The sequence below is a fragment of the Hirundo rustica genome, unplaced genomic scaffold (genome assembly GCF_015227805.2).
Source record: "Hirundo rustica isolate bHirRus1 unplaced genomic scaffold, bHirRus1.pri.v3 scaffold_79_arrow_ctg1_1, whole genome shotgun sequence".
Classification (NCBI taxonomy): Eukaryota; Metazoa; Chordata; class Aves; order Passeriformes; family Hirundinidae; genus Hirundo; species Hirundo rustica.
The window spans coordinates 5,433-32,263 of record NW_026690713.1 but is presented as its reverse complement, the minus strand read 5'-3'; the positions used below and the strand labels follow the sequence as shown (position 1 = coordinate 32,263).

Below are 26,831 nucleotides of genomic sequence, written 5' to 3'. Positions count from 1 at the left end.
AATGGGGTTCTTTGACTCTGTTCTTTGGGGCATTTTGAGTCAGAAGCTCTAGTGCCAAAGCGGTTGTCCTTCCCAGAGCAGCGTCATTCCGTGACAGCTCCTTTTGCTGTGGAGATTGCTGCAAGAACTTGTGTTCACGTGTCTCATGACCTTCTCCACTGCTGTCAAGGTGGCTGCCTTTCCATTTCTGGTGGATGGAGGTCTGCAGTTCAGCTTGTATATGACCAGGGACTGAACTGAAAAGATTGGACTGACTGAGTGAGTGGCTGGTTGGCAGTAGCTGTTCTGCGTGACTCATCCCTCTGAAATAGAAGCTGAGTAGAGAGGAGAGGCTTGTGGTGCATGAGTAGTTGTTGCTTCAAGGTTCTGAAGGCTGCTCCATGCTTCAGTCCATTCTGTTCTGTTGAAGTCTCTCTTCATCAGGTAGATGTAGGTGTGCTGGGACACCTGAGGTCTTGTCCTACTTGCTTTAGTTGTTCTGCAGGTGATCTTCTTCCTCACCTAAAAGGTGGTGTGAGCCATTCAGAATGTAGACCACGAGCTAAGTGTGAGGTGCTATTGGATGCAGAGCTCTCCTTCGTTCTTTCCAGGGATGGCATCCTGCTTTGAAATAATTTTTGAAATAATGAAAGGGGTCCTCCTTTGGCCCAGCTTTCAAGCCAGGCCGTGCGGTTCCCGTGCTGTCCCAGGTGACGGCGACGTCCGTACCGTGCGTGTAGCTGCAGAGGGGTGGCGGATGTCCCTGGCACGAGTTTGCTGAACCTTGTGCAGACAGGAGCGTGAAGCCCTGGGCAAGGCTTGTGGGGGATCTGATGTGCTGCTGCCATGGGTGTGACTGAGCTGTTGTCTCTGTAGCCAGCACTGGAGAAGAGGAGTGCCCCTTTTGGAGCGGCACAGAAGCACCTGCCGTTCGGTCGCCTGAGTGAGGCGGTGAGTCCGGGTGAGGCCTGTTCAGCAGGACGGTTGCAGGAGCCGGGCTTGAGCTGCGAGACCGGCCGTGTCGTCCTTGGTGCGCGTGCGGGTCCATCGCCGTCTCTTGTCCTCAGGCTTCGGCCAGCCAAGCCGTCCCTGGATCCCGTCACGGGGTCATCTGTCACGCTCACCTACCGGCTGGCAGAAGGAGCAGATGCGTGCTGCCATCGTGCATGTGTGCTGTCAGCAAGCTGTGGAGAAGCTGCAGGAGGCTGCTGAGCAGCAAGCGGGTGAGGAAAAAGGCTGCAGAAGGAAATCTCTGGCTCTGGTTTGCAGCGCTCCTTCGGATGGCCGGGATGAAGTGCAGAACGGGGCTGAGGGGCTGCTGGAAGTCTGGCCACGGGAGGGCACGGGGGCTTCCAAGGAGTCCGTGTGTCTGTGAAACGTGTGTGGAGATGGGCTGTACTGCAGTGAGACTTGGCCCTCAGGAATGGGGAAGAGGTCCACATGAACGCTGACCTGTGTTCCTTTTGGTCCTTTCTTTGCAGGGGATTCTCCACCCAGAGTCCACCAGATGGCGCCGTCAGCCTCCCCCGTTCCTGCCGCCGCAGCCGGTGTCCCCGGTGGGACAGGTGGCCCTGCAGCAGGTGGCCTGTTTGGAAGCGTCTGCGCGTGCAGAGCTAGGAAGACGCTACCTCCTGAAAGAGGAGAAGAGCAGCAAGACCTGTGACAGCAGCATCAGGCAGCAGAGAGCCCCGGTGAGCACCACATTTCTTTTCTCGTCTGGGAAGCTCTTCTCGTGTCCCAGGTGCAGCAGCCTTGCGGAGAAATGCCGTGTGAGGTGGCAGGAGGTCGAGGGCGAGATGTGCTTCAGGAATAGAAACACAGCTACTGCTCAGGATGGACAGGGAGAGCGGAGGTCCCCGAATGCCCCCATTCAGTGCCAGTCGCAGCCTGGGACTGAGTTTTGAAGAGGCAGAGCGGAGGTAGCGAAGGATGATGTGCTGGTCAGGTTCAGGCCAAGCTTCCCCCTTCACTCATCGCCTTCTTTCTTACTGCTCCCCGCTTTTGCAACAGATGCAGTGGCGGTGAAGAACATCCATTTGTGGCCTGACTTGTGGCTAAAGGCTTCCTAGAAGCCCAGTGCAGAGGATGGGACAGTCCTATCCTCTGCTAGGTTGTGACGGTGAAGGCTTAGCAGTCGTCTTTCCTGAGGTGATTTGGATGCTACCGATGCCATGTTGGGTTATGTCTCCCTTGGAACAACATTTTGTACAGTGTCATGACGCTGACTTTCCTGGGTTACAAGAGAAACCTGTTGTGTCCATCTAGGCATGCCGTCTCTATTTCATGCTAGTTCTGCTAGGCCTACAGGGCACTTTGTTGTTCCGTTCCTCCTCTGCCTGCTTATCACCGTCACTACCATTTTCCACACGGCAGGAGGTCCCGCTGAGATTTTCCAACTAGTACGTGTCGGATAGAGCTTTGTTCCCCCTTGCCATGCCCACGTCTCCTTTCTTCCCTTGCCTTGCTATTTTTCCTTCTACGGTTTCCCATCACGTCACTCTCCAAACTGGCCACGCAAAGGTCGCTTTGATCTTCTTGCTTTTTGTATTTGAGCATCCCTTGTGTTCTGCAGAACTTCCCCCCCCCGGTGCTGGAGCTTTCCTAGGTGTCTTTTCTCCTTGTTGTGTTGGTATTTTACACTTTCTTTCCATTTCGGGCTCCTGATTTGGAGAGAAACGTGCAGCTCCTGGAGCAGGTGTCGTGGAGGGGCTTCTCGATGATTCAGGGCCTGCAGTATCTCTGTTGAAAAGCAAGGCTGGGGAAGCCGGGCCTGTTGCAAGTGTCAGGACTGAGCAGGGACTTCCTCCCTGTCTGTCACTACTTGATGAGGGGGTGCCAAGAGGCTGGAGCCAGACTGTTCCTGTCGGTGCCAAGCACTGGGACACGAGGCCATGGGCAGCAAGTCATGCCGTAGGAAGTTCCAGGTGGACATAAGGATGAATTTCTGGAGCGTGGGGGTGAGCAAGCACCAGAAGAGGTTGCCCCGAGAGGTTGTGGCATGTCCCTCAATTGAGCTCCTCCAGAACCACGTGGACACAGTGCTGTGCCACGTGTTGTAGGAAGATCCTGCTGCAGCAGGAAGGGTGGACCTGCTGAGGTGCCGTGGTCCCTTGCAGACCACCGGTGTGATTCTGTCCATGGTGTTGTGCTGCGTGTGCACTGGGAAATGGCAGCCGAGCCCTCGCAGCTTCATTCTGTCCTTGGGGGAAAGCGGGTTTGTCCACTGTGTCCGCGTGTTCTCCGCTCTCCTTGAGCAGCTGGTAACATGCCTGTACCTCCCACCTGAGAGAAGAGAAGGCTGTGAAGAAAGAGGTTGTTGTGCCTGCCATCTTTCCTCCACTCTCCTTTCTGCGCAGAGCACACGGAAGGAGATCTCCTTCCAGGAGCCGTGGCTGCTGACAGTGAGGCTGAGCTCTTCTGCAGTATTGGTGAGGCAGAACTTGTCGGTGGTCCTGTGACCGCTACCACGGGGGGATACCGGCCGTGTGCCGGTGTGAAAGAGCAGGTCCAGCGGCTGTCAGGTCGTGCAGGAGGAAGGCCGTTTCGTTTGGAAGGAAGCGCTGTCCTTCTGCATGCTATCTGTTCTCATGCAGGCTGTCTGTTCCTTGCCTTTGCTGTTCTGGAGGTGCTTGTTCTGTGATGAAAGCGAATGCATGGCTTTGCAAAGTCACCATAGCTTGCAGCAGCTGTGGGATGGATGGAGTCATTGCTTTTAAAGCAGGATGCACAACCACTGGTCTTCTGCCCACTGCCTTTCTCCTCACTCTCGAGGGAAGCACCAGTTGTCTGCCTTCCTTCCACCGGTGGGTGTGAAGATGTACAGCAACTCGGTGGTGTCAGCTGCTGCAGCCCTCGCTCCTGGCAAAGTCTGCACGGTCAAGTACCGCTCAGTCCTGCCACAGCCTTGCTCCCAGCCCTTCTACTCCTAAAAGCACAATCCAATGTTACCATTCCTTTCCCTAGGAAAGGAGAAACCCAGAGGACTGTTCCTAGATGACTTTTTTAAAACCTGTTTTTTTCCTCTGCTCTGTGAGAGATGTCATTTTGTTCTCTGTCTCTTTCCCGTAGTCTGTGTCATCAGCTCCGAGTTCCCCGAGTCCTGCTCGCGTCTGCCGTTCACGATGCTGGAGAAGTCCCCACTGCCTGATGTGAGATCCAACCTCATTGTTGCAGCAGGAGATCTAGCCATCCGCCTCTGGGACCTGCCGGTGCCTTGGACATCATCTCTCTGTGCCAGGTAATGCTACGGTCCTGGTTGGGAGCGGACGTGGGATAAAAATCTTGTGGAAGGGTAACGCCGGTCCTTCAGAATGTGACAATAAGCCAGGAAAGGTAATGTGAAGATGCTGCTGCACGGAGACAGAGCTTTGGGCTGTCAGGACTCAGTCCCAGTAAGTCAGAGACACTCGCTTGCTGCTATGTGCAGTCCCTGCTTGCTCCTGTCAGGCTGCAGGACCCCTGCCCTAGTGTGAGGCAGACAGCTGGGCCGGTCCTCACTCATGTCCCCCTTCAAGACACGGTGACGGGGAAGGGCCAAGTGAGTGACATGGCCACGGTGCTCCTAGAGCAAGATGAGGAAATGGTGGCAGTGCCTGAGATCTTCTTGGCTGAACTTGGCAAGAGGGCAATTGGATGCTTAGGGAGCTTCTCTCACATGAGCAGAGAAGGATTGTTGGAGGCTGGATCCATTCCATAAGTCCTGCAGCGGGTGTGTCCACGGGGTAGAGCTTTTGGTCCGTTTCTCTGTGGACTAAGTAGGGGTCGTTGAAAAGCAATGCTGCCATCTAAGTTTTGGGAAGGCAGGCTCCGAGGCACTGCCTTTTCCTTTTGCTTTCTTGCGTCTGGCCAGCAGAGGGCGAGCAGGTGTTTTGTGTCGCTCACCTTTCGGCCTGCCAGCAGAGTCGCCTGCCCTTCGAGCTCATGCAATGCAGCTTGTCTGAAAGCTTTTGCAGTTGTTTTTGGCTGTGGGACACTGCAGTACCTCCACGGTAGTAGTTTCTGGCCTAGCAGGTAGGAATAGGAGCAGCGTTACCCCCTATACGCCGTTTATTCCACGTGCAGCCTCTCCCGGGCCCTTCCGAGTTTGCTATTTACTTGCCTGCAAGGCTGCAGTGATGTGACACCAGGGCTCTGCTCGTCTCGCCGTGCTTTGTTCAAGCACAGCTGGCCACCCGATGGCACTGAATTCCTATCTGTGCAGCGAATGTGCCAAAGCTATGTCAGAGCAGCGGGAAAGACAATGTGGAAGTGACTTCAGGTTAGATGGGAAGCAGTTCCATGAACCGAAGGGTTGTTTTCTTTCTCAGGAAGTTTTTTTGCTTGGCTTGGGACCAGGTAGGAAGAGAAAGAAAGTGCTTCTGAGTCTGCCGAGGGGCACAGTTGGGGTGCAGTGTCCAGCCTGGTTGTTGCCTGGGTTTCCCGCCCCCCCCAGCTCAATAGCCCTGGCTAGGTTTGGCTGGCCGTGTCCCGCTGGTTTCAAAAATGGGATGCCTTCAGTCAGTAGATTTGGGGTGCAGTAAAAGGAGGTTGTTTTCAGTTGGCAGCTTCTTAGGCTTGACTGAAAGGATCCTTTCTGATTCTGTCTCTCATGTACACATTGCTGTTCTTGCCAGGGTCATGCTGTCTACCACCTGATTCCAGGCATCATCAGACACCTCTGGGATCCTAACAGTGGCCTACAGGAGGAATCCTTCCACGCTATGATGAGGTATTTTGAGGTTCAACCCATCTCTTCTTGCCCAGGGGTACGTTTAGGCGCAGAAGGTGCACTCTCAAGAGAAGAAAAAGTACACTGACCCGTACGAAATGCTTTCCCAGTAGCTGTCTGGGATGTGACTTTCTGAGTCTGTCCTGGACATGAAGTCCTGCTGAGGGGAATGCATTCGAAAGCCACACAGGTGGGAGTTAGGAAAGACTCTCCAAAGAACAAGTGCTCACTCTGAATGACTTTCCCTCTAGAAAAGGAAAACACTTGCTTTGATGTATCAGAATGTGGCTGTGCACCAGTAGGAGCACACAAGAGGTTTTCAATACTGCTGCCTTTGTCCTTCTGGTGGCTCTTGCAGTTGTGTAAGCTGTTTTAGTAAAGCTGTAGCTGCAGTCCCAGGTTTGTTCCGGAGTGGCTTTCGGGTGTTGCGGTTTTTTTCCTTGTTTTTTTTTTTTTTCTTGCTTTTTTTCTGGGTTTTTTTTCCCTTATTGGGGGGTGTTTTTCTGTCTGTTTCATAGACACCCCCCCTGATCCAGAGACATACAAACTCACACAGACACACACACCTGGACACACAAATACACACACTTAGACACACACATACATAGACACACACACACACACACACATACATAGACACCCCCCCCCCCCAGATACAGAGACATACAAACTCACACAGACACACACACCTGGACACACAAATACACACACATAGACACACACATACATAGACACACACACACACACACACACATACATAGACACCCCCCCCCCCAGATCCAGAGACATACAAACTCACACAGACACACACACCTGGACACACAAATACACACACATAGACACACACATACATAGACACACACACACACACACACACATACATAGACACAAGCACCCCAACCCCCCCCCCAGATCCATAATACATACAAACTCACACAGACACACAAACAACACCGTGGACACACAAATACACACACATGACACACACATACATAGACACCACACACCACACCTACATAGACACCCCCCCCCCCCCGGTCCAGAGACATACAAACTCACACAGACACACACACCTGGACACACAAATACACACATACATAGACACACACACACACATACATGGACACACCCCCCACCCCCCGATCCAGAGACGTACAAACTCACACAGACACACACACCTGGACACACAAATACACACACATTGACACACACATGCATAGACACACATGCATAGACACACACACATGCACATATATAGACACCCCCCCCCCCCCCCCCCGATACAGTGACGTACAAACTCACACAGACACACACACCTGGACACACAAATACACACACTTAGACACATGCATACATAGACACACACACACATACATAGACACCCCCCTCCCCAGATCCAGAGACATACAAACTCACACAGACACACACACTTGGACACACAAATACACACACATAGACACACACACAAATACATAGACACACACACACACACATACATAGACACCCCCCCCAGATCCAGAGACATACAGACTCACACAGACACACACACCTGGACATACAAATACACACACATAGACACACACATATAGACACACACACACCCACATACATAGACACAACCCCCCTGCCCCGATACAGAGACATACAAACTCACACAGACACCCACACCCACACATCTGCTTTTTCTCCCAGAGGTATTCAATATAATTCACCTCCCTCCGAGCAGGTGTAGTGACTTTTACACTTCACCATTGTCCTAGGTTACAGTGTAAGATGTGCTCCAAGTATGTCTTCTATCACCATGTACATGAAATGTTGAAACTAAGTTGTGCACTGCTTCCCTTGGCCCCTGCCTCCAGCCTATCTTCTGTTCATGGCCCATCCATGCCTTCCTGCATGACTTCTAGCTAACTCCCTCCAGGAGCTATGTCTGTTTAAGGGGCAATCAAGGACCCGTTACAAGACTGATTACATGCTATCAGCCCATTGTGAGTTGCTCTGCCCAGGGGAGGAGCTAAGCACACCTGGATATAATCTACCATTTGGGACAGCACAGGCAGCCTTACCCACCGGATTGCCGGAGGACAACAGCTACCAGACCTTTCTGCAGGAACACAGCTTTGACGAGACCGCTTCATCTGGACTGCTGCCACCACGGTGCCAGGTTGGATGCTGACCGTGTCACTGATCTTTTGTGCCATTGCATGTGTTTTGTTTCATTTTATTTTACCTTTTTTTCTCTCCTATTAAATGGTTTCTTTCTGACTTGGACTCTCTCATTGGTTTTGCCTTCAAGCCAGCACAGCAATCCACATGCCATCTTTCTTTGGTCACCTGCTCTTCCTGCTTCTCTTTCCTATTCACTTTCACCCATCCTTTCACACCCTTTGGACATTAAGGGCGTCCGTGCGTGCAGGGAATCCCGGTTCCCCGCGGTCCCTCGTGGCCTCGGGCTCGAGCTCTGCCTTCCAGTCTAGCCGGGCCCGGGGGGAGGCCCGAGCACGTGGCTGCCGGCGGTGCCCGTGCACATAGGAGGCCAATTTCTGCGTTCCTGGTACTCCTCGATCACTTTCCTCCGTCTACACGGCCGCAGGGAAAGCTGCCTTTTGGCAGACCCCATCTGCGTTTGTCCCATAGCTCCCAGCTGCCCGGGGGAACTTGTAGGCCGCTCGTAGCTGACATTCACGTTTCTCCCCTAGCCCTCACCTGCCTGGTGACCCCGTGGGCTGCTTGTTGTTCATCTGTCTATTTCTCCCCTACCTCCCAGCTGCCTGGGGGAGGCACAGGCCGTTTGTGGGTCACTTACACCTCCTGCCACAGTCCCACCTCGACAACTTTGTGTGCTGACTGTCTCGAGACAGGGATTTTGGTCAGGTGGGAGGATTTTGGTCAGGGGGTAGGATTTCTGGAGGCTGCTGGGGGCCATGTTCCTGAGAACCACTGAGGGAAGGGGTATTAGCAGAGCTGTCGAGATGCCAGCGAGATGGAGTTTGCGTGCGGTGGATGAGCATTGCGTCGTCCCCGTGCCATCTTCCTTCAGGCTGTCCTTTCAAAAGGACACAAGAGTTTGTTCAGGTGAGAGGTAGAAAAATGGTTTTGGTTCAAGATGTATTTGGTTCTCTTACCATGTGTTTGCATTGGCTTCTGTGTTTTCCAGATACCGCTCTGGATGGAAGTTGGACTTTTACCACTGTGGCTAGAGGATTTGTACAGGTGAGAGGTAGAAAAATGGTTTTCTTGTTTCAAGATGTATTTGGTTCTCTTACCATGCGTTTGCATTGGCTTCTGTGTTTTCCTGGTACCGCTCTGGATGGAAATTGGACTTTTACCACTGCGGCTACAGGATTTCTCGGTCAGTGCCTCCGCATGTGCCATGTTCACGCATTTTGCTGAGGTGTCACTAGAACCATTGATGCAAGAAGTGTGGAATAGGCCTTCATCAAGAATTCAGATGGCCTCGCCCGTCCCCCCTTCCCTTCGGCTCCGGTCTTTCTCGGGCGTCCTCGAGTGCTTTCTCATGCATGTCTTTCTTGCTGTGCTTCTTCCTTCTTTCACTCTATTCTTAGGTTTCCTTCTGTGTTTCTTTCTTGCCGTGACTCTCTAAGCCTGTTTCTGTTTCTGTTTGTCCGTCTTTGGAAGTGCTGCTGTGTTTCTTTTTCTCTTTGCTTTTCTATTTTTCTCTCTTGCTTTTCCTCTCTAACCCTAAAGCCTATTTCCTTTCTTTCTTTTACTCCAACCCTATTTCTTTTGCTCTACTCATTTTTTATTTCTCTCTCTTCCTGTGTTTCTACTGCCTTCTGTTTTTCATTCTTCCTGTACTTCTAGGTCTGCTTTGCTCTGTGTCTACCTCTTTGTGTTTAATTTCCTCAGTCTCCCTCTGAGGCTCTCCTGTGAGGCTCTCCTGTGAGGCTCTCCTGTGAGGCTCTCCTCTGAGGCTTCCCTGTGAGGCTTCCCTCTGAGGCTCTCCTGTGAGGCTCTCCTGTGAGGCTCTCCTGTGAGGCTCTCCTGTGAGGCTCTCCTGTGAGGCTCTCCTGTGAGGCTTCCCTGTGAGGCTCTCCTGTGAGGCTCTCCTGTGAGGCTCTCCTGTGAGGCTCTCCTGTGAGGCTCTCCTGTGAGGCTTCCCTGTGAGGCTTCCCTGTGAGGCTCTCCTGTGAGGCTCTCCTCTGAGGCTCTCCTGTGAGGCTCTCCTGTGAGGCTCTCCTCTGAGGCTCTCCTGTGAGGCTCTCCTGTGAGGCTTCCCTCTGAGGCTCTCCTGTGAGGCTCTCCTCTGAGGCCCTCTCTAGCTCCCTCTCTGGCTCTCTCTGAGTTTGCCCTCTCTGGCCCAATTCCCCTCCCTTTGGGCTGGTTTTTCGTTTTCGCGTCCGGGCCCCGGGCGCAGGCCGGGCCGGGCGAGGCGCGGACGGTCCCCCGCGCACCCCCCGGTCCCGGGGCCGGCTCCTCCCCGGGGCCCTGACGGTCCTGGCTGCACGATGGCCTGAATGAATATGAATTATGGAAGTTCATCGTGCAGCCAGGACCATCAGGGCCCCGGGAAGGAGCCGGCCCCGGGACCGGGGGGTGCGCGGGGGATCGTCCGCGCCTCGCCCGGCCCGGCCCTGCGCCCGGGGCCCGGACGCGAAAACGAAAAACCAGCCCAAAGGGAGGGGAATGGAGGGGAATTGGGGAAAAAAGAGACCGAGGAAGAACAGAGCTAAATAGATAGCTAGATCTCTAGAGACACTGCATTTCTTCTTCTCCTCGATGTCCGACACGTGCCCCCCGCTCGCAGTATGCGCCCCAGACCCAGGCGTCCACCGTCCTGCGCAGCCCTGGCGCTGCTGCGCAGTCCAGTGGTCCTGTACAGCGCCCCCTGGTGGCAGTGCACGCGTACTGCTGGTAGCCGGGTCCCCCCCTAACCCCCTCACCCTATCCCCCTCACCATAACCCTAGCCCCAGATGGCAGGCCCCGGGTGCCACCGTCTTGGTGCACTGCACCCGGGGGCCACCACCTCGGTGTACTTCACCTGGGGGAAGGCATCTTGTCGCACTGCACCTGGGGGCCGCCATTTTGCTGTGCTGCAACCCCAATCCCACCCCTCACCCTAACCCCCTGCCCCCAAGCCTACCCCTACCCCTAACCCCCTCACCCTATCCCCCTCACCAGAACCCTAGCCCCAGATGGCGGGCCCCGGGTGCCACCGTCTTGCTGCACTGCGCCCGGGGGCCACCACCGTGGTGTACGTCACCTGGGGGCAGCCATCTTGTCGCACTGCACCTGGGGGCCGCCATTTTGCTGTCCTGCAACCCCAATCCCACCCCTCACCCTAACCCCCTGCCCCCAAGCCTACCCCTACCCCTAACCCCCTCACCCTATCCCCCTCACCAGAACCCTAGCCCCAGATGGCGGGCCCCGGGTGCCACCGTCTTGCTGCACTGCACCCGGGGGCCACCACCGTGGTGTACGTCACCTGGGGCCAGCCATCTTGGTGCACTGCACCTGGGGGCCGCCATTTTGCTGTACTGCAACCCCAATCCCACCCCTCACCCTAACCCCCTGCCCCCAAGCCTACCCCTACCCCTAACCCCCTCACCCTATCCCCCTCACCAGAACCCTAGCCCCAGATGGCGGGCCCCGCGTGCCACCGTCTTGCTGCACTGCGCCCGGGGGCCACCACCTCGGTGTACGTCACCTGGGGGCAGCCATCTTGTCGCACTGCACCTGGGGGCCGCCATTTTGCTGTACTGCAACCCCAATCCCACCCCTCACCCTAACCCCCTGCCCCCAAGCCTACCCCTACCCCTAACCCCCTCACCCTATCCCCCTCACCAGAACCCTAGCCCCAGATGGCGGGCCCCGGGTGCCACCGTCTTGCTGCACTGCGCCCGGGGGCCACCACCGTGGTGTACTTCACCTGGGGGCAGCCATCTTGGTGCACTGCACCTGGGGGCCGCCATTTTGCTGTACTGCAACCCCAATCCCACCCCTCACCCTAACCCCCTGCCCCCAAGCCTACCCCTACCCCTAACCCCTTCACCCTATCCCCCTCACCAGAACCCTAGCCCCAGATGGTGGGCCCCGGGTGCCACCGTCTTGCTGCACTGCGCCCGGGGGCCACCACCTCGGAGTACTTCACCTGGGGGCAGCCATCTTGGTGCACTGCACCTGGGGGCCGCCATTGTGGTGCACTGCAACCCCAATCCCACCCCTCACCCTAACCCCCTGCCCCAAGCCTACCCCTAACCCCCTCACCCTATCCCCCTCACCAGAACCCTAGCCCCAGATGGCAGGCCCCGGGTGCCACCGTCTCGCTGCACTGTACCCGGGGGCAGCCATCTTGTCGCACTGCACCTGGGGGCCACCATTTTGCCGTCCTGCAACCCCAATCCCACCCCTCACTCTAACCCCCTGCCCCCAAGCCTACCCCTACCCCTAACCCCCTCACCCTATCCCCCTCACCAGAACCCTAGCCCCAGATGGTGGGCCCCGGGTGCCACCGTCTTGCTGCACTGCGCCCGGGGGCCACCACCTCGGAGTACTTCACCTGGGGGCAGCCATCTTGGTGCACTGCACCTGGGGGCCGCCATTGTGGTGCACTGCAACCCCAATCCCACCCCTCACCCTAACCCCCTGCCCCAAGCCTACCCCTAACCCCCTAACCCCCTCACCCTATCCCCCTCACCAGAACCCTAACCCCAGATGGCGGCCCCCGGGTGCCGCCGTCTTGGTGCACTGCACCCGGGGGCCACCACCGTGGTGCACTGCACCTGGGGGCTGCCATCTTGGTGCACTGCAACCCTAAGCCTACCCCTAACCCCAACCCTAATCCTACCCCTAACCCCAACCCCCCAACCCTAATCCTACCCCTAACCCCAACCCCCCAACCCTAAGCCTACCCCAAACCCTAACCCCTTAACCCTATCCCCCAACCATAACCCTAGCCCCAGATGGTGGGCCTCGGGTGCCACCGTCTTGGTGCACTGCACCCGGGGGCCACCACCTTGGTGTACTTCACCTGGGGGAAGGCATCTTGTTACACTGCACCTGGGGGCCGCCATTTTGGTGCACTGCAACCCTAATCCTACCCCTAACCCTAACCCCCTGCCCCCAAGCCTACCCCTAACCCTAACCCCCTCACCCTATCCCCCTAGCCATTACCCTAGCCCCAGATGGCGGCCCCTGCGTGCCACCGTCTTGCTGCACTGCACCCGGGGGCCACCACCGTGGTGTACGTCACCTGGGGGCAGCCATCTTGGTGTACTCTAACCCTAACCCTACCCCTAGCCCCAACCCCCGAACCCTAACCCTACCCCTAACCCCAACCCTACCCCTAACCCAAGCTGGCGGCCCCCAGGTGCCACCATCTTCGTGTACCGCACCTGGGGGCCGCCATCTGGGGCTAGGGTTAGGGTTAGGGGTCAGGGTTAGGGTTAGGCTGTGTTGTTCTTGGTGTGTGTGGGTCCATTGCTGTCTCTTGTCCTCAGGCTTTGGCAGCCAAGCCGTCCCTGGATCCTGTCACGGAGTCAGCTGTCATGCTCACCTACCAGCTGGCAGAAGGAGCAGATGCGTGCTGCCATCGTGCATGCGTGCTGTCAGCAAGCTGTGGAGAAGCTGCAGGAGGCTGCTGAGCAGCAAGCGGGTGAGGAAAAAGGCTGCAGAAGGAAATCTCTGGCTCTGGTTTGCAGCGCTCCTTCGGATGGCCGGGATGAAGTGCAGAACGGGGCTGAGGGGCTGCTGGAAGTCTGGCCACGGGAGGGCACGGGGGCTTCCAAGGAGTCCGCGTGTCTGTGAAACGTGTGTGGAGATGGGCTGTACTGCAGTGAGACTTGGCCCTCAGGAATGGGGAAGAGGTCCACATGAACGCTGACCTGTGTTCCTTTTGGTCCTTTCTTTGCAGGGGATTCTCCACCCAGAGTCCACCAGATGGCGCCGTCAGCCTCCCCCGTTCCTGCCGCCGCAGCCGGTGTCCCCGGTGGGACAGGTGGCCCTGCAGCAGGTGGCCTGTTTGGAAGCGTCTGCGCGTGCAGAGCTAGGAAGACGCTACCTCCTGAAAGAGGAGAGCAAGAAGACCTGTGACAGCAGCATCAGGCAGCAGAGAGCCCCGGTGAGCACCACATTTCTTTTCTCGTCTGGGAAGCTCTTCTCGTGTCCCAGGTGCAGCAGCCTTGCGGAGAAATGCCGTGTGAGGTGGCAGGAGGTCGAGGGCGAGATGCGCTTCAGGAATAGAAACACAGCTACTGCTCAGGATGGACAGGGAGAGTGGAGGTCCCCGAATGCCCCCATTCAGTGCCAGTCGCAGCCTGGGACTGAGTTTTGAAGAGGCAGAGCGGAGGGAGTGAAGGATGATGTGCTGGTCAGGTTCAGGCCAAGCTTCCCCCTTCACTCGTCCCCTTCCTTCTTACTGCTCCCCTCTTTTGCAACAGATGCAGTGGCGTCGAAGAACATCCATTTGTGGCCTGACTTGTGGCCAAAGGCTTCCTAGAAGCCCAGTGCAGAGGATGGGACAGTCCTATCCTCTGCTAGGTTGTGACGGTGAAGGCTTAGCAGTCGTCTTTCCTGAGGTGATTTGGTCGCTACCAATGCCCTGTTGGGTTCCGTCTCCCTTGGAGCAACATTTTGCAGAGTGTCATGGGGCTGACTTTCCTGGGTTATAAGAGAAACCTGTTGTGTCCATCTAGGCATGCCGTCTCTGTTTCACGCTAGTTCTGCTAGGCCTACGGGGCACTTTGTTGTTCCGTTCCTCCTCTGCCTGCTTATCACCGTCACTACCATTTTCCACACGGCAGGAGGTCCCGCTGGGATTTTCAAACTAGTACGTGTCGGATAGAGCTTTGTTCCCCCTTGCCATGCCCACGTCTCCTTTCTTCCCTCGCCTTGCTTCTTTTCCTTCTGCGGTTCCCTATCACGTCGCTCTCCGGACTGGCCACGCAAAGGTCGCTTTGATCTTCTTGCTTTTTGTATTTGAGCATCCCTTGTGTTCTGCAGGACTTCTCCCCCCTGGTGCTGCAGGTTTCCTAGCTGTGTTTTTTCCTCGTTGTGTTGGTATTTCACACTTTCTTTCCATTTCGGGCTCCTGATTTGGAGAGAAACGTGCAGCTCCTGGAGCAGGTGTCGTGGAGGGGCTTCTCGATGATTCAGGGCCTGCAGTATCTCTGTTGAAAAGCAAGGCTGGGGAAGCCGGGCCTGTTGCAAGTGTCAGGACTGAGCAGGGACTTCCTCCCTGTCTGTCACTACTTGATGAGGGGGTGCCAAGAGGCTGGAGCCACACTGTTCCTGTCGGTGCCAAGCACTGGGACACGAGGCCATGGGCAGCAAGTCATGCCGTAGGAAGTTCCAGGTGGACATAAGGATGAATTTCTGGAGCGTGGGGGTGAGCAAGCACCAGAAGAGGTTGCCCCGAGAGGTTGTGGCGTGTCCCTCAATTGAGCTCCTCCAGAACCACGTGGACACAGTGCTGTGCCACGTGTTGTAGGAAGATCCTGCTGCAGCAGGAAGGGTGGACCTGCTGAGGTGCCGTGGTCCCTTGCAGACTACCGGTGTGATTCTGTCCATGGTGTTGTGCTGCGTGTGAACTGGGAAATGGCAGCCGAGCCCTCGCAGCTTCATTCTGTCCTTGGGGGAAAGCGGGTTTGTCCACTGTGTCCGCGTGTTCTCCGCTCTCCTTGAGCAGCTGGTAACATGCCTGTACCTCCCACCTGAGAGAAGAGAAGGCTGTGAAGAAAGAGGTTGTTGTGCCTGCCATCTTTCCTCCACTCTCCTCTCTGCGCAGAGCACACGGGAGGAGATCTCCTTCCAGGAGCCGTGGCTGCTGACAGTGAGGCTGAGCTCTTCTGCAGTATTGGTGAGGCAGAACTTGTCGGTGGTCCTGTGACCGCTACCACGGGGGGATACCGGCTGTGTGCCGGTGTGAAAGAGCAGGTCCAGTGGCTGTCAGGTCGTGCAGGAGGAAGGCCGTTTCGTTTGGAAGGAAGCGCTGTCCTTTTGCATGCTATCTGTTTTCATGCAGGCTGTCTGTTCCTTGCCTTTGCTGTTCTGGAGGTGCTTGTTCTGTGATGAAAGCGAATGCATGTCTTTGCAAAGTCACCATAGCTTGCAGCAGCTGTGGGATGGATGGAGTCATTGCTTTTAAAGCAGGATGCACAACCACTGCTCTCCTGCCCACTGCCCTTTCTCCTCACTCTCTAGGGAAGCACCAGTTGTCTGCCTTCCTTCCACCGGTGGGTGTGAAGATGTACAGCAACTCGGTGGTGTCAGCTGCTGCAGCCCTCGCTCCTGGCAAAGTCTGCACGGTCAAGTACCGCTCAGTCCTGCCACAGCCTTGCTCCCAGCCCTCCTACTCCTGAAAGCACAATCCCATGTTACCATTCCTTTCCCTAGGAAAGGAGAAACCCAGAGGACTGTTCCTAGATGACTTTTTTAAAACCTGTTTTTTTCCTCTGCTCTGTGAGAGATGTCATTTTGTTCTCTGTCTCTTTCCCGTAGTCAGTCTCATCAGCTCCCAGTTCCCCGAGTCCTGCTCGCGTCTGCCGTTCACGATGCTGGAGAAGTCCCCACTGCCTGATGTGAGATCCGGCCTCATTGTTGCAGCAGGAGATCTAGCCATCCGCCTCTGGGACCTGCCGGTGCCTTGGACATCACCTCTCTGTGCCAGGTAATGCTACAGTCCTGGTTGGGAGCGGATGTGGGATAAAAATCTTGTGGAAGGGTAACGCCGGGCCTTCAGAATGTGACAATAAGCCAGGAAAGGTAATGTGAAGATGCTGCTGCAGGGAGACAGAGCTTTGGGCTGTCAGGACTCAGTCCCAGTAAGTCAGAGACACTCGCTTGCGGCTATGTGCAGTCCCTGCTTGCTCCTGTCAGGCTGCAGGACCCCTGCCCGAGCGTGAGGCAGACAGCCGGGCCGGTCCTCACTCATGTCCCCCTTCAAGACACGGTGACGGGGAAGGGCCAAGTGAGTGACATGGCCACGGTGCTCCTAGAGCAAGATGAGGAAATGGTGGCAGTGCCTGAGGTCTTCTTGGCTGAACTTGGCAAGAGGGCAATTGGATGCTTAGGGAGCTTCTCTCACAAGAGGCGAGAAGGATTGTTGGAGGCTGGATCCATTCCATAAGTCCTGCAGCGGGTGTGTCCACGGGGTACAGCTTTTGGTCCGTTTCTCTGTGGACTAAGTAAGGGTCCTTGAAAAGCAATGCTGCCATCTAAGTTTTGGGAAGGCAGGCTCCGAGGCACTGCCTTTTCCTTTTGCTTTCTTGCGTCTGGCCAGCAGAGGGCGAGCAGGTGTTCTGTGTCGCTCACCTTTAGGCCTGCCTGCAGAGTCGCCTGCCCTTCGAGCTCAGGCAATGCAGCTTGTCTGAGAGCTTTTGCAGTTGTTTTTGGCTGTGGGACACTGCAGTACCTCCACGGTAGTAGTTTCTGGCCTAGCAGGTAGGAATAGGAGCAGCGTTACCCCCTATACGCCGTTTATTCCACGTGCAGCCTCTCCCGGGCCCTTCCGAGTTTGCTATTTACTTGCCTGCAAGGCTGCAGTGACGTGACACCAGGGCTCTGCTCGTCTCGCCGTGCTTTGTTCAAGCACAGCTGGCCACCCGATGGCACTGAATTCCTATCTGTGCAGCGAATGTGCCAAAGCTATGTCAGAGCAGCGGGAAAGACAATGTGGAAGTGACTTCAGGTTAGATGGGAAGCAGTTCCATGAACCGAAGGGTTGTTTTCTTTCTCAGGAAGTTTTTTTGCTTGGCTTGGGACCAGGTAGGAAGAGAAAGAAAGTGCTTCTGAGTCTGCCGAGGGGCACAGTTGGGGTGCAGTGTCCAGCCTGGTTGTTGCCTGGGTTTCCCGCCCCCCCCCAGCTCAATAGCCCTGGCTAGGTTTGGCTGGCCGTGTCCCGCTGGTTTCAAAAATGGGATGCCTTCAGTCTTTAGATTTGGGGTGCAGTAAAAGGAGGTTGTTTTCAGTGGGCAGCTTCTTAGGCTTGACTGAAAGGATCCTTTCTGATTCTGTCTCTCATGTACACATTGCTGTTCTTGCCAGGGTCATGCTGTCTACCACCTGATTCCAGGCATCATCAGACACCTCTGGGATCCTAACAGTGGCCTCGAGGAGGAATCCTTCCACGCTATGATGAGGTATTTTGAGGTTCAACCCATCTCTTCTTGCCCAGGGGTACGTTTAGGTGCAGAAGGTGCCCTATCAAGAGAAGAAAAAGTACACCGACACGTACAAAATGCTTTCCCAGTAGCTGTCTGGGATGTGACTTTCTGAGTCTGTCCTGGACATGAAGTCCTGCTGAGGGGAATGGATTCGAAAGCCACATAGGTGGGGGTTAGGTAAGAATCTCCAAAGAACAAGTGCTCACTCTGAATGCCTTTCCCTCTAGAAAAGGAAAGGACTTGGTTTGATGCATCAGATTGTGGCTGTGCACCAGTAGGAGCACACAAGAGGTTTTCAATACTGCTGCCTTTGTCCTTCTGGTGGCTCTTGCAGTTGTGTAAGCTGTTTTAGTAAAGCTGTAGTTGCAGTCCCAGGTTTGTTCTGGAGTGGCTTACGGGTGTTGTGGTTTTTTTTCTTGTTTTTCTTTTTTTTCCCTGGCTTTTTTTCTTTTGTTTTTGCCCTTATTGGGGGGTGTTTTCCTGCTCTGTTTTTATCGAGACAGAATTACTGGAGTATAGAGCTATTGCATTCTTTCACTGTGAGGTTTTGGATTGCTCCTAGACAGAAGTCATCATGCCTTTCTTGGTTAAGTCCAGACATTTTCCTCTCCTTTCTGAGGCATTTCAATCCCTCTGGATTCCTGAGGGAGATGCTAGACAAAAGTATTGCTCTTGCTGATTTTTCACGTCCTCCTCTGTCACAGTGTTAATTTTTACCTACGTCGAAACACTCATTAATGTAGTGCTTTCACGTTCACTGGATTCTGGCCTTGGTAGTTACTCTTTTTGTGGGAGAGAGACTAGGAGAAAAACAAAGCAGGCTTCACTTGAAAATTAAGAAATACTTTATTAACGTCCACGATAAGAATAGAAAAAATAAAAGTTGGAAAATAACGGAAATGGAATGAAACTTCAAGAAACACTTTTCCCTCCCTTTAAAAACTGTTTCCTTTCTTACAAAACAACATCAAGAGACAGCACTTGTAATTTTCAGTCAGTTTCACTATGTGATCACACTCTCTCATCAATTCATTATGGGAAGAGTATCCTTCTGAGTCATGGATCCTACTCACCACTTAGAACATTTCTCCTGTGGGTTTCAAACTGTTCCAAAACTAGCGCTTGTGACTTCTAGGAGCAGTTTCCTAAGGTGCTTATGGGTCATAGGTCTTAGACTTTTGCATGCTGGGGTGTCACTTTTTAAAGACGGCTAACTCTAAAGCAAAGGATTCTTCACTTACAAGTACAGAGATATCTTCCTGCTTCTTCAGTGGTGCAGGGGGCTTCTCATCTGTATCTCTGTTCAGGCATCTTATAAGCTATTCCTTAGTTCATCACAAACACCTTTGCTTAAATTGACACAGAAATTCAAACAATCATCTCCCTAAATGCATATCTTTCCCATGCTTTTAAGGAATCACCTAAAGATAGAGTTCATTTCCACGGCTCAAGTAGGAATAGAACAACTCAGTCTTCAACTCTTTGTCCCAATAGTCTTTTCGCTCTTGCTTTACTGACTTCATGCTGCTGTTCTCTATGTTCACTCTGTCATTTCTTACTCTCTGAGAGAAGAGCTGAGCTGTGGAAGCTTCATGCTGCTAAGAAGCACTTACATCTGCTCGCAGTCTTTCTTTCTCCCTCTGTGGCTCGTGGTGTTAGATGTTCATGGCTGTACTGGTGAGGCAGGAAAAACTCACAGAAACATCAGAGACTGCAGCAGCCGGGCAGTCTAGAATCACAAACAGCTAGGCAGGATCATCAATGCCTTCTCAGCCCACCCGTCAGTGTAATTTGGGGTGGCTTCAGCCCGAAGGGTGCCCATAGCTCTTCTCAGGGCCTAGCAGAGATGCCTCACTGTTCTAAAGGAGTCTGAAGAAAGTAGCTGTTAAAAACACCAACTTCTCCTTCCCATCGCCCTTCACCCTGGTAGCCTGATAGAATCTGGCCAGGCCTGGGGACAGCTCCCTCCCCCAAAAAGGGGGGAGCAGCTGGCCTAGCTCGATGTTTACCCGTTTCTCACTAGCTAAAGGAAAAAGAATAAAGCACCCACTTACAGAAAGTTACAGGGTTTCATATGGTACTTCCCAGAGTCTCAGCCAACAGTTTCAGTGGTCAGAAGAGATGTCAGTAATCTCACGAACTCTGTGATAGGTCTCTGTGTCTTCTAAAGCAATTCCCAGGTCTTGACCTGGGAGAATTATTTCACATTCCTTTATAACTTCAAAAACTAAACTGCACTAACCCATGACATCTTCCCGTGAGAATCCCGTGCATTTAGGAAGAGGGCTGGGATTTTGCCTAGGTAGGAATTGCCCTACACAGGTCAAGGTCTATCTGCTGAAGGTGTTCCAGAGAGTCCAGTGATTTGCTGGTGGCAAGAGCAGATGGCTATTTCTCTCTTGCTTTCATTCTGGAGGGTCCTGTGAAATCCTGGCCATGGCAGCCTGTGGTTCCTGAGAGCACCTGCAGAAGTGGAAGTTTGTGTCTGCAGGGAGGCAAACCATCCCAGGGAGATGAGAGGCAGCCTGTACAAAACTTTGAGATCGTTTCAGAATTTTCAGTCGTGTCTTCAATGAGGCTTAGACCGGATGCGTTCCTAACACACGCACAGAGCATCCTAAGCGTAGCCGATGCATGACAGCGTGATCGGCAGGGCTAAAGCCGGTGTCCGATGGACTTCTGACTTTCTGACAACATCTCTGGAGGCAACAGGAGGTGCCTGCAAGTAAGAGAAGAGGCAGTGTGGATTGAACCAGGCAGATAGGTAACCCCTTGCCTTGTGGATTGTCCATTTCTAAGACCTGATCATCACTTACTTACCATACCACCTATCCTTTGAATAGGAAAAGAAGGGATTTAGTGGTTCAAAGCGATCTTTTTTGCCACGTAGCATTCTATGAAATGCCTCTGTTGCGCAGGGGATCGGGTTTCATTTGGGAACCCCGGTGGACCAAAGCAGAGGCTAGGCATGAAGCAGTGCCTTCTTCTGCAGGCCTGCTTAGCAACCTGGAGACTAGGGATGTGTGAAAGAGATAGGGTGCTGTGGGGAGCATCCCTGTTCAAGGAGAACGTTTGGAGAGTGAGAGAGTCACAGTCTTAAATGCTGAGATTCAGCTTAGCAGAAGACAGTAAAAGGATGAATGTTTACAGGTTGTTTTGCCTGTTCTGCTGAGGTACGGCTACCGCCGCAGATGCATTCCACTTGCTGCTTCAGCAGCCCGGCGTCTGCTGGTAGAAGGAAGCACTGCCAGTGCTGGCGAGACCTCGCCTGCCACACTTGGGGGGGTCCCTTCAGTAGCAGATGAATTGCTGCTGGGAGAAATGCAAAGGGAGGAGTCTGTAGCTTGCCGTGTCTGCTGTCTATCTTAGGAAAGCAGCTCGGTGTGGTGGCTGTACACCTAAGAAAGAGCGTACAAACAAGTGCTGGGGAAGCATTCTATTCAGGCAAATGGGCACCTGAGTGCACTCCACTGTCACCGTGAAACACAAAGAAATCACTCGCAGACAAGAGATTTCTGCAGAGGTTTTTTTGATCTAGCTTCCAGCTGAAAGGATGGAGAGAAGAGACCCCTTTGTTTATTCTTTCACTTTTTATACATTTGTGGGTCTAGCAGAAGATTGGCTTTTTGGGGTTTCCACCCCTCAGCCTCAGTGGCCAGATGAATTGTCAGTTACAATTGTTTTCAGGTTAGAAATATGCAAACAAAAGACAGAGAATGAAAAACAAAGGATTTGTTTATATTACTTCTGTGGGAAACGTAGAAAAACTGCTCTAATATTCTACAGTAACTAAAAGATCTGACTCCATTTATGAAAATCAAAAGGCTAATAAAGAAACTCAGAAAAACCAGGGTAACACTCCACTGAACAGAAATGCTGTTCTGAGAAAAGGGGGGAGCCGCAGGACCTTCTTCCTACATCGAAGTGATTTGGTGATTCTTAGGAGGACCTAGTGCAAGATCCAGAAGTCCTTCATGTTGTTAACTTCCAGCTGTCTGTGTTCCTCAAGAAGCTAAGGACAAACATCTTAGGTTAGCATTTAGGTTTTGTTCCCATTTCAGTGCAAAGGAGCAGTCTCTGTTGCAGGGTTCCAAATTCTAACTTCCAGCAGCTTGGTGAAAAAGTCACCGGTGTGGTTTTGAGGGGAGATAATCCTGCAGGCCACAGCGCTCCTGTCCAGGTTTGCTCGTCCGAGCAGCTCGTGTGTCTGTGGTACTTGCGAAGGGAGGAGATTGTCTGCAGGTGCTGCATGCTCTTCCACGTGGATGCAGGGAGCAGCTCAGAAGTGGGCAGTGCTGCCTTTTCAGCTCTCCTCCTAGCTGAAATGAGGACTGCTATGTGGCCTCTCATCTTTTCCTCTTTTTTCCCCTTGCAGACATCTGCTCTCCTTTCTTCCGAAAGGGAAATGAACACAGAGCTCCGTGGAGGAAGTTTGTCCGAGATTCCGCACTGCCGGGTGAGTTGTCACGTTCCTTTCCCTGCCAAGTGCTTGTGCTTCTGCTTCTCAGGATTTATCATAAGAAATGAGCTTGTACGTGGTCGTTGTCCACGTGAGAAATGCACCATGACTTGGTTTAGGTCTCCCTTTCTCTTCAAGTCCTGTCTCCTAGCACTGCAGGAGTCCATGTAACTGAAGGTTTCTGGTTTGATTCTGCAGTGGCTGACCTGCTCTATCTTTCTTTTTTAAGGAAAAAGTGGGGTGACAGTGTACACATGTGCATTCTAGCTGAGCAAGGAGACACGGCCCACGTGGATCTGGCATGCCTCGGTGCTCCTCGTGCACAGGCTATTCCCTTGCAGCTGAGCTAGGAAATGATTTGTGATGGAGCGGAGACTTTGGGATCTGTGCAGCACTCCCATCTGGGGTGCCGTCAGGTGACAAGGCTGATCCTAGGCCTGCTGTGGTTCTGTGTGCATGGGCTGCTGAGTAGTGCATCTGCACCCAGGGCTCTGTTTTGGATGATTAGGATTACTAGTTATTGCTTTTAGTAGTATTACTACTACTGCTAGTAGTCCAACTTTTATTACTTTCTCTTTTTTACCATTCTGATCATTTCTGAAATTATTTTTAATCATCACTACGCTTATTGTTATGTATAATTATTTTCATTATTCCTGTTATTCCTTTGTGATGTTGTTTCTATTGCTTGATTATTATTATAAATATTACCTGATACTGTTGGGTTTCTTCCTATTATTATTTCTTACAGTACATTTTCATTTCTACTTTACTACTACTCATACTAGTATCAGTTTAATTTCTTAACTCCTAACCACTTCATATCTTAACAGTTTGTTATTATTGATATTATCATAACTACTACTAATATCATGCATTATTAGTATATATTAAGAAAAATATATTATATACATTACATTACAGTTTTAGAATATATATATTTATTTATATATCCTTATAAATATCACATATGACATGTAATTATATATAGATATACATTTACTTATATATGATTACGTATACTAAATATAAGATGTAATTATATATAGATATCTATTTACTTCTGTTTAATTGTATATATTGCATATATTATATATAATGTATAGGTCTGTATAATATATATTTACTTCTATATAATTAGATATAATTTATAATATATAATTATATGTAGATATACAGTTTATAGAATTTATTATGTATTGTAATATAGTATAAATACTATATCACATAAATATATAGGTACTTTTATATAATATATAAATATCAATACAGTAATATTAGTACTGTTTTACAATTACTAATGTTATCATTAGTTCCTATGAACATGACTTCTAAATGATCATTTTACTATTATTACGTCACTATTACTTTCTGCTACTACTGCTACTACTACTGCTACTACTATCATTACTATTAGTATTGCTACTTTCATTAGTATTCTTACTTCTGGTTTTTATTCTTTTACTACTATTACATTCCTGATTAGTACTACTACTATTTTTTCTTACTACTATTATTAATATTGTTCTTCCTATTCCTTTGTTTCCTATTTCTGCTAAGGGCTTGTGGCAGCCCGCACTTTGGCTTTGCACGTCCTCCACGTGCAAGATGCGCCCGCCTCGCTCGTGTCACGGTGACGCCAGAGCGCAGAGCGCAGGAGGCACGCTGTGAATGCGGGCCCTCCTTTTGCTTTATGGGTTTTGTGGTTTCTTTGGTGCTTTTTCCCCACTGCCCACCCCCGGGTCCTCGTGTGAGGCAGGCCCCGTTTTTGTTTCCTTGCATGAAGAATGAGAGCAGGACTTGATCTTGTTCCCTGCTCTGTTCCTGCTCTGAGATGTCTTCCTTTTCACTTGCTGTGGCTTTGTTGCAGGCTGCACTCGTTGCCCTGCCTTTTGTTTTGCCTGTTTTGTTTTCCTGTTTTCTTCTGGGGGTTTCTGATCCCTGCAAGGTTTTTTTCCTCTTCCCATTTCCTGTCCCAGCATGTGGTGTGTTCTTTTCCTTAGGGAAAGAAGGCTTCTTTTGACTTGCCAACGGCACGGATGTTTGAAATCATCAGGGCAGGTGACTGGATGAGCTCCTCGAATGCCTTTGTTAAGCACAGGGAAGGCTGAAGGCTGAAGGAATCGGCTCGCCTATAGCCCTGCCGCTCGTTTTGGACAGCAACTGAGGAGGAGGTGCGAGCGGGACGTGCCGCTCCCAGCGCAGCGTGGGGATTGCCGTCTCCCAGGGGGTCTCAGGCACTGGCCTGGCCGGTCCGGATGCAGGGGTGTCTCTCTCTCTCGGGGAGCCTCGTCCGTTCCAGCGAGACTCCGGGAAGCTGTGTGCCGATCCCTGAGGGCTTTGCTGATTCCGTTCAGTCTTTTGGACGTGTGGAACCTGTATGGGCTCCTTTTGGGGAAGGATTGGACGACGCTTCGGGTACAAAAGAGCCTCCCAGGCTTCTCGGCACTTCCCATAAGGCTGCCGGGGGCGGCAGCTTGACGGCAAGGCGTGACAGCAGCGGCAAGCAGGAAGAGGAGCAGGTGGAGAGCAGGTGAGGGAGCAGCAGAGGCTGTACCTGAAGGAAGGTCAGGGGTTTTTGGGGAAGGAAGGTGTAAGCTGTGACTGAGGAGGTGAGGAACTGGCCTATGGGGTGCAAAGCCCTTGGGCTGTCAGCACCTTCAGCATTCTTGCTTGAAGTCCTGGGGCACAAGCATGACTCTTTCACCCCCTTGATCCAAGCATTTCTGGATCATTCAGGATGTTGTTAGGAGCTTCTCAATTTTCTTCCCCTCCTCCCTTAGAGCCTGAGCCATGCCATTTTCCAAGAAGCCGGATCTGGATCCATCCCCGTGCTCAGATCTTCTTTCTTCCTCTGCTCCTTCGCTAATGTGAGGTTGTATCCTCTTTCCCTCTCCCTTTCTTCTTGTCCAAGGGCTTCTGTAGCACTTAGCTGAGCTTTGTTCCGAAGGCCTAGGTGGAGGTGTTTCTGTTGCTCCCGTTTCCTCCCTTTTTTTCTTGCCTGTCTCTACCGTGCTGGTTTTCTGACCCATTTTTCCAGATACTACTTTGGTCCCCCCCTCGCTCTTTTCCAGTTTTTCTTATAACCTACCTACTACACACTTCCATCTGTGTGTACAGAGACACACAGACAGAGACATACAGACACACACACATAGACACACACGCATAGACACACACACAGACACAACACAGCTATAGACACACACACATAGACACACACGCATAGACACACATGCATAGACACACACACAGACACACAGCTTTACAGACACACACGCATAGACACACACGCATAGACACACAGCTTTACAGACACACACATAGACACACACACAGACACACAGCTTTACAGACACACACGCATAGACACACAGCTTTATAGACACACACACAGACACACAGCTTTACAGACACACACACATAGACATACACACAGACACACAGATTTACAGACACACACACGTGGGCACACAGACACACAGACACATACATAGACACACCCCTCCCCCCCCAGACATACAGACTCACACAGACACCCACACCCACACATCTGCTTTTTCTCACAGAGGTATTTAATACAATTCACCTCCCTCCAAGCAGGTGTAGGGAATTTTAAACTTCACCATTGCCCTAGGTTACAATGTAAGATGTGCTCCAAGTACGTATTTTCTATCACCAGGTACATGAAATGTTGAAACTAAGTTCTGCACTGCTTCCCTTGGCCCCTGCCTCCAGACTATCTCCTGTTCATGGCCCATCCATGCCTTCCTGCATGACTTCTAGATAACTCCCTCCAGGAGCTATGTCTGTTTAAGAGGCAATCAAGGACCCCTTGATTGACTGATTAAATACTATCAGCCCATTGTGAGTTGCTCCGCCCAGGGGGAGGAGCTAAGCATTCACACCTGGATATAATCTACCATTTGGGACAGCACTGGCAGCCTTACCCACCGAATTGCTGGAGGACTACAGCTGCCAGGCCTTTCTGCAGGAACACTGCTTCGACAAGACCGCTTCATCTGGACTCCTGCCACCACGGTGCCAGGTTTGATGCTGACTGTGTCGCTGATCTTTTGTTCCATTGCATGTGGTTTTTTTCATTTTATTTTACTTTTTTTTCTCTCCTATTAAATGGTTTCTTTCTGACTTGGACTCTCTCATTGGTTTTGCCTTCCAGCCAGCACAGCAATCCACATGCCAGCTTTGATCGGTCACCTGCTCTTCCTGCTTCTCTTTCCTATTCACTTTTACCCATCCTTTCACACCCTTTTGGACACGAAAGGCGTCCGTGTGTGCAGGGAATCCCGGTTCCCTGAGGTCCCTCGTGGCCTTGGCCTTGAGCTCTGCCTTCCAGTCTAGCTGGGCCCGGGGGGAGGCCTGAGCACGTGGCTGCCGGTGGTGCCCGTGCACATAGGAGGCTGATTTCTGTGTCCCTTCCCCTCTTTTATCATGGCCCCCTGTCTACATGGCTGGAGGGAAAGTGGCCTTTTTGCAGGTCCCATCTATGTTTCTCCCCTAGCTCCCAGCTGCCTGGGGGAAGCATGGGCTGTTTGTTGTTCA

General features: G+C 52.4%; 1 protein-coding gene across 18 annotated transcripts in view; it reads left to right on the top strand.

The window, feature by feature from the left end:
* LOC120748188 (condensin complex subunit 1-like) overlaps window positions 1-26,417 on the top strand; it is a 36,350-nt gene extending 9,933 nt beyond the window's left edge. For 2 of the 18 annotated variants that reach the window (XR_009207521.1, XR_009207522.1), the window contains exons 3-13: window positions 1,461-1,670; window positions 4,048-4,216; window positions 5,592-5,686; window positions 7,738-7,850; window positions 8,844-8,899; window positions 13,148-13,302; window positions 13,561-13,767; window positions 16,146-16,314; window positions 17,691-17,785; window positions 22,185-22,265; window positions 24,272-26,417. Coding sequence is in view for 15 of the 18 variants with exons in the window: in XM_058419131.1 (XP_058275114.1) it covers window positions 856-930; window positions 1,047-1,202; window positions 1,461-1,670; window positions 3,237-3,407; window positions 4,048-4,131 (696 nt within the window). In the remaining 3 variants the exon portion in view is untranslated. Of the gene's footprint in view, window positions 1-855; window positions 931-1,046; window positions 1,203-1,460; window positions 1,671-3,236; window positions 3,408-3,750; window positions 3,860-4,047; window positions 4,217-5,591; window positions 5,687-7,737; window positions 7,851-8,843; window positions 8,900-13,147; window positions 13,303-13,560; window positions 13,768-16,145; window positions 16,315-17,690; window positions 17,786-22,184; window positions 22,266-22,497; window positions 22,685-24,271 lie in introns of all 18 variants that reach the window. The other 16 variants (XM_058419131.1, XM_058419138.1, XM_058419130.1 and 13 more) reach the window with 16 other exon arrangements.
* The last annotated feature ends 414 nt before the right edge of the window (window positions 26,418-26,831 follow it).